Genomic DNA, 7,564 nt, shown 5'->3' on the forward strand with positions numbered 1-7,564 from the left:
CTCATGGACTGCAGCCCTCTAGGTTCTTCTGTCAATGGGATTTCCCAGACAAGAATACTGGAGTGGGTTTCCATTTCCTCCTCCTCCAGGGGATCAACCCAGGGATCGAACCCTTGTCTCCTGGGTCTCATGCATTGGCAGGTGGATTCTTAACCACTGAGCGGCCACAGAAGCCCTTAGACACACCAGCTTCATCTGCAGACACAGTTCAGCCCCGGGGTGGTTCAAAGGCCTGCTCAGGACTCATGCCTCTCTGATTGATACCTTTTTCTCCGCACACACAAACTCAAAGAAGTCAGGTCTGATCAGTTTTTATAATTTCACTAGCTATACTGGCTGGTGAGTACCTGAGATGGGGTGATTTCATCTTCATTAGTGTAAATTTAAACTTAAAAACTGATACTGAATTCACTTGTTTAAAAAATGTTTTAAGTCTTGAACAGCTTGGGAAAGAGAATCTACTTTTCGATACGTGAATTTTATCATAACTCAAACAGAGATTCTGAAAGAGATGGGAATACCAGACCACCTGACCTGCCTCTTGAGAAACCTATATGCAGGTTAGGAAGCAACAGTTAGAACTGGACATGGAACAGCAGACTGGTTCCAAATAGGAAAAGGAGTAAGTCAAGGCTGTATATTGTCACCCTGCTTATTTAACTTCTATGCAGAGTACATCATGAGAAATGCTGGGCTGGAAGAAGCACAAGCTGGAATCAAGATTGACGGGAGAAATATCAATAACCTCAGATATGCAGATGACACCACCCTTATGGCAGAAAGTGAAGAGGAACTAAAAAGCCTCTTGATGAAAGTGAAAGAGGAGAGTGAAAAAGCTGGCTTAAAGCTCATCATTCAGAAAACAAAGATCATGGCATCTGGTCCCATCACTTCATGGGAAACAGATGGGAAAACAGTGGAAACAGTGTCAGACTTTTTTTTTCTGGGCTCCAAAAACACTGCAGATGGTGACTGCAGCCATGAAATTAAAAGATGCTTACTCCTTGGAAGAAAAGTTATGACAAACCTAGATAGCATATTGAAAAGCCAGAGACATTACTTTGCCAACAAAGGTCCGTCTAGTCAAGGCTATGGTTTTTCCAGTAGTCATGTATGGATGTGAGAGTTGGACTGCGAAGAAAGCTGAGCACCGAAAATTGATGCTTTTGAACTGCGGTGTTGGAGAAGACTCTTGACAGTCCCTTGGACTGCAAGGAGATCCAGCCAGTCCATTTTGAAGGAGATCAGCCCTGGGATTTCTTGGGAAGGAATGACGCTAAAGCTGAAACTCCAGTAGTTTGGTTACCTCATGTGAAGAGTTGACTCATTGGAAAAGACTCTGATGCTGGGAGGGATTGGGGGCAGGAGGAGAAGGGGATGACAGAGGATGAGATGGCTGGATGGCATCACTGACTCGATGGACATGAGTCTGAGTGAACTCCGGGAGTTGGTGATGGACAGGGAGGCCTGGCGTGCTGCAATTCATGGGGTCACAAAGAGTCGGACACGACTGAGCGACTGAACTGAACTGTACTGAAATAGAGATAATGAATTTTAGACAAAATATTGGCCTCTGTCTTGAAATGTGCTGCTGCTGCTGCTAAGTCACTTCAGTCGTGTCCGACTCTGTGTGACCCCATAGACGGCAGCCCACCAGGCTCCACCGTCCCTGGGATTCTCCAGGCAAGAACATTGGAGTGGGTTGCCATTTCCTTCTCCAATGCATGAAGTGAAAAGTGAAGTCGCTCAGTCGTGTCCGACTCTTCGTGACCCCATGGACTGCAGCCTACCAAGCTCCTCCGTCCATGGGATTTTCCAGGCAAGAGTACTGGAGTGGGGTGCCATCGCCTTCTCTGATTGAAATGTGCTAGAAGTGCAAAATACACATAAAATTTCAAACTTCTGGGGGGTGGGGGGGGTAGTGGCACAGGGGAGATAAAATAGGTAAGAACATTATACTGACTTCATGTTGAAGTGATAATTATTTGCATATATTTGTTGGATTATCTATTTATAAAATATAATTTCACCTATTATTTTTCCCTAGGCAACTTAAAAGATGTGTGACGCTCACATTACATACAAACTAGAGGAACCTCACCACCTCTTCCCCAAAATCACAGTTGTAATATTCACAAATGCTCTTACCAATTGACGTTTTTCCTAAGAAACTTTACACATAGGATGGATTAATTTTATATATGTTCAATACTTCACTTATTTCTCATGTTTTCATTAATAGTTTTGTAAGTATACCAGCATATAGAAAATAAGCGATGAAAGAGCTTGGTTTACAGTTACTCTGCATCTATTCAGCCAGCCAACAGCTGTACGTCTGCTGAAAACCAGAGTGTTTAGAAACACAGCCTACATTCTCCTGTTTGTATGTCCCTGTTCATAGCTGTGGAATATTTAGTGAATGCATACACTCTTCATCTGACGGTGTTTCGTCTGTCACTGCAGCCCAGGGCAGTAGTTAGAAGAGACAAAACGACTTCAATCCCAATTCAGGTTTTTTCATATTTCACTCCCTACCTGGTAACCCCTGAGCAAGACCAGGAGGATAAGACACCAAACACAGAGACAATAGTGAGGATAAAAGTAGTTAAGACATAGGTCAGATACTTGGCAGGGTGGCCAATAACCAGTGCTTTCATCGTTATTGGGTTTCTCTGGTGGCTCAGACAGTAAAGAATCTGCTCACAGTGCAGGAGACCCAGGTTTGATCCCTCAGTTGGGAAGATCCTGTGGAGAAGGAAATGGCAATCCACAGCAGCAATCTTGCCTGGAGAATTCCATGGACAGAAGAGCCTGGTGGGCTACAATCCAAGGGGTCACAAAGAGTCAGACACAATTGAGCAACTAACACTACACTTCTAGGTCTGTCATAGCTTTCTTTCTAAGGAGCAAACATCTGAATTTCAAGGCTGCAGTCACTGTCTGCAGTGATTTTGGAGCACAAGAAAATAAAATCTGTCACTGTTTCCACTTTTTCCTCATCTATTTGCCATGAAGTGATGGGACAAGATGCCATGATTTTAGTTTTTTGGAAGTTGAGTTTTAGGCCAACTTTTTCACTCTCCTCTTTCATCCTTATCAAGAGGCTCTTCAGTTTCTCTTCACTTTTTACCATTAGGGTGATGTCATCTGCATATCTGAGGTTGTGGATATTTTTCCTGGCAATCTTGATTTCAGCTTGTGATTTTTCCAGCCCAGCATTTTTCATGATGTATTTTGCATATAAGGTAAATAAACAGAGTGACAATGTACAGCCTTGTCATACTCTCATTGCAACTTTGAAACACTCCCTTATTCCATGTCTAGTTCTAACAGTTGCTTGTTGACCTGATACAGATTTCTCAGGCGATAGGTAAGGTGGTCTGGTAGTCCCATCTCTTTTAAGAATTTTCCACAATTTGTTGAGATCCACACAGTCAAATTTCTGCATAGTTAATGAAGCAGAAGTAGATATTTTTCTTAACTGTAATAATTTGAAGTTTGTATGAAACTGGCATTATACTGCAATAAACTATAAACTGTCTCTTTACATTTAACTTTACAACAAAACAAATTAAACTATGTATTAGAAACCTTGAATAATCTATGAGCTGACAGAGAAAAAATATAATAATCTCAAAATAAACTACATAAAATACCAAGCTTCAGCCACTAAAGGAAGGAAAACTAGAGCATGTCTGGGCTCTTGACAGGAGAAGAACTCTGTGTCTATTTACACAGACTACAGTTTGCTCAATCTATATGTAACAGTTAATCTGTAACTCACTGATTCTATTACATGTTCAATACTATTATTGGAATATGCCCATCAGCATCTTTTTCTTATCCAGAAATAATCATTTCTTCTGGAAATTTCAGGTAATTTCTTCAAGAAAATATACTTCAGAAATATAGAAGTTAGTGTCAATATACAGCTAAATAAATAAGTAAATCAAACTCAATTTCCAGATTGTAAAATTTAAAGAAAATTGTACAAATTTTAAACAAGCATTTCCATTTGGTAATATCTGTGAATTGCATGAAATGAGACAGGTGCACTGATTAACGAAAAGTTTCTGATGGACTTGTCAAACTGATTAGGTGCACCCGTAACCATCCCTCTGCATTCTCTGTCCTTCTACAGCCAGAAGGATCAATAAACCTATGTGTGAGATATTAACTACCTGAATGATGCTATCTGTGAGTCCACAGGGCTCCCTGCACATGTCCTGCTGGTGTAACTTCCTTTCTGCCTGGTTCCCTAAGAGTTCACGGTAGTTTAGATACTGTCACTTTTCCTCCTTTCCTGGACAAGCAGTAATCCTGGGCATGATAACCACCAAGGAACAGTCTGCATCTGAGGCTCCGGAGGCAGAGAGTAAAAGCACAGCGGCACCAGAGCGGCTGCGGACGGACAGCGGTGCCCCTTCGTGCCACCCATCTGTCAGACAGGCCGGCCCTTCCCCTGGAAGTTCGCCCTGCATTCCTTTGGGCAGGCTGGTGGTTATTAAGCCGGCCAAGACTCTTCAACTACACGTGAGGATCTGCTCCTGTGCCCTTGAATCAAGGGCCTCTGACAGGTGATAAAAGTAAATCTTGGAATGGAAGATGTTTTGTGTCGGCCCCCTGGACAGCCTGTATTGCAGCGGGAGTTATTTATACCATTGGGAACGCTTTTGATGCCTACCCCTTTCCAAGCTGATTGTAATTTGGGTGGGTACTCTGTGCTAAAAAGGTAAACCATGTCAAGGAGGACCACATCAGAAAACCACAGATTTCAAATGAACCAAACAAATCTGGCCTTGGAAAAAAGAAAAAAAAGTTGTGTGTTGCTTACATATTATAAATCCAGCGTAAAAGCTGAGGGCCTAGACTGAGTTGTAGTAAGCTGTCTGGCTGAAGCAAAGAGTCTTAAGAACTGACTTTGGTATTAAAGAATCATGTTTGATTTGTGCCACAGAGGCAGATAAATGCCAAAAAGACAGATGCCTCTGTCTGCGAGACATTGTCCTATATGGTATAAAGTTAATAGCAAAGTAATAAGGAGCCTCTGGACCTGACATAAAATATAAAGTTGTGCCTGCTCGATGCAGGTTCATGATCGATCACCTGTAAATGCCTGTGATCACAGCCTCACCAGCCCCCCTGCGGGGAAAGAGGCAGTGCAGCCATGCTGGTAACGGGCGCACAGGGGGTCCACGACCCCCAGGGCCGTGCCAGGGCGAGACCATCGGCACAGCAACAACTTAGGCATCAAAAAATTCAAAACATTAAGAATCAGAAAACCCCACATGAACACACTGTACCATAAACATTCTCGACTTCTCCCAAATAGTAGCCAAGGGTGATTGCTATCCATTGGGATCTTCGCCATCTCTTACACTGAATCTCTAAATCGCTGGGTTCAAAACAATGTGATCATACCTCGCGACTGTAAACTTAAAACAGAATTTTCTGTTTACAAAGGCTGAGTGTTCACCATTATGTTGACATTGGACATTTTTCAACTCAATAATATCCCTTATCCCATATAGAAATTTTAAACATACAAACTTACTATTTAAAAGGAATGGCTAGCATTAATTTTCATTGATCTTATAGATAGCATAATGAGCATTAAAGTGCCTATAGCTAACTGTTATATATAACATAACAAGAATCAAAATGAACCATAAACTACGTATTTCATGTATCTTAATTTTATGCCGTTTTGAGCTTAACTACCAAACTCCACCATTCTCACAGTACCCAGTAAAAATCTAATGCTAAGTTAATTCTATTACTGTATGATTTATCATCTAAACTAGAACACTTGTGAGAGTAAAAACTGGTTTGACTAATAGTTATGAGGGACATCACCAAAACCCAGCACTGTCCCAGGCACATATAATTCAGAAGTTACTTGTAAGATGTATTACAGCATACCAGTAGGTAATCAACTTTAATAAATGTTTACAACTCCTCATCATTATGTGTTCTTAACCAAAAGCATTTACTTTATTTTGTTGAGTCACTGAAAATGATTATGGAGGGAAAAAAAATGATTCTCTTCAATGTCCTTATCTATTTAAGTTGCCTCTTCACTGCTTTCCATTTTTAATCGCAAAAATATCTGAAAAAGGACAGACCTACAACCACATGTGCTTGTTCCAACTGGCAGAGGGACTGCTGGCTACAAGGTAGGTAGTTAGGGAGGCTGAGACACAGGTGGGAAGGCAGGGCTCTAGGTGAGCAGGTGAGAAGCACCTAAGAGGTAGGGTGAGCAGGAACACGGACAGGAGAGACTGACTGAGAGGAGGCAAGCGAGAGAGGAAGGCGGATGCCCCGGCCTCACACAGCCCCCAAGGCAGGGTCCTGACCACAGAGAAGCGTCCGGGGTACCCTCAGACACTCTTTTCCCTCCTGTTTAACCTGAATTGACAGAGGACACCTGATCCCCCAAACGTGCAGTAGGCCTACTTCACAGATATATAAAGGCAGATGAATTAAAATCTTATTCAAACAGAATTTTCAGTAGACCCTCAAGTACACAGATTTACAAAAATTGGGAACACAGGCCACGGAGGGCCAGGAATGAACGCTGGGCCCGCAGGCCACGGGCGGGGCAGCCGCACTGACCTGTGTGCTGCCGGCGATGCTTGGTGAGGGCGTGCCGGGTCCCGCCCGCAAAGCCACAGAGGTCACACAGGAACGACTTCTCGCCTGTTGCAACAATAAACAGATGAGGGACTGCGGAGGTCACAGATCATTAAAACATATCTATCAAGGCTTTCAGGGTTACTAATTCCTCCAATCAAATGTTTCCATGTAAATATGTCAAATGGGAATGAAATTACCACTGCGGTTTATTGACTGTGATAAAATCTGAAAAGCACCACTGAACATAATTACATACTTGTCAGACCCATAAAAATTAGCTTTATTATCAATGGAATGGTTTTGTACAACTTCATTTCTGGTAGATGTCTTCCAGATGGGGCTGCTTTATGCACTTGAACAGTTTTTATGCATATCCTGATTTTTTACAATTCCCATACATCTGGCCTTTCTGGGCTGACTAAAGATTGCTTGGAATGGTTAATATACAGTATACATGATTCCGCTTAAATAAAACATATTGAATTTTCTAACAACTGAAGGAGATTGAATTGGTTTTACCTGATCCTGAGTCTTCTTTAATAACTTCCTGCTTAACAATATGAATTAAATGATTTCTCCAAACATACTGAAGATCCCAAGGAACAGTAAAATCTACATTACTCAATACCAATGGCAGTTCAGTGCCATTATGTTTCTCGAAGTTTCGTGGCATAAAAAGAAAAGGAAGTCTGGGATTGCTAAAGAAATTGTATTAAAACTCCTATCATTATCTTTAATGATAACTCTTGACTGGAAAACTATTCAACAATTAGAGACACATTTGGTGGACTTCAAATTAGTTAAAAATGTATACAAACTCATTTATAAACCATTTTACACAAGCTAACATTCTGCCCTGCAGTTTATAAACGCAACCTCTCTCTTTCTCTTCTACAGCATATTCGAGCAATAAGTGCTGGCACCTAGG

At 41.7% G+C, this 7,564-nt stretch overlaps 1 protein-coding gene across 2 annotated transcripts in view; it reads right to left on the bottom strand.

Annotated features, from left to right (window-relative positions):
- ZNF407 (zinc finger protein 407) overlaps positions 1–7,564 on the bottom strand; it is a 387,088-nt gene that overhangs the window by 150,680 nt on the left and 228,844 nt on the right. For both annotated transcript variants that reach the window (XM_070778647.1, XM_070778648.1), the window contains exon 6: positions 6,616–6,699. In XM_070778647.1, the coding sequence (XP_070634748.1) occupies positions 6,616–6,699 (84 nt within the window). The remainder of the gene's footprint in view (positions 1–6,615; positions 6,700–7,564) is intronic.

This window comes from Bos indicus, chromosome 24, assembly GCF_029378745.1.
Source record: "Bos indicus isolate NIAB-ARS_2022 breed Sahiwal x Tharparkar chromosome 24, NIAB-ARS_B.indTharparkar_mat_pri_1.0, whole genome shotgun sequence".
NCBI classification, from domain to species: Eukaryota; Metazoa; Chordata; class Mammalia; order Artiodactyla; family Bovidae; genus Bos; species Bos indicus.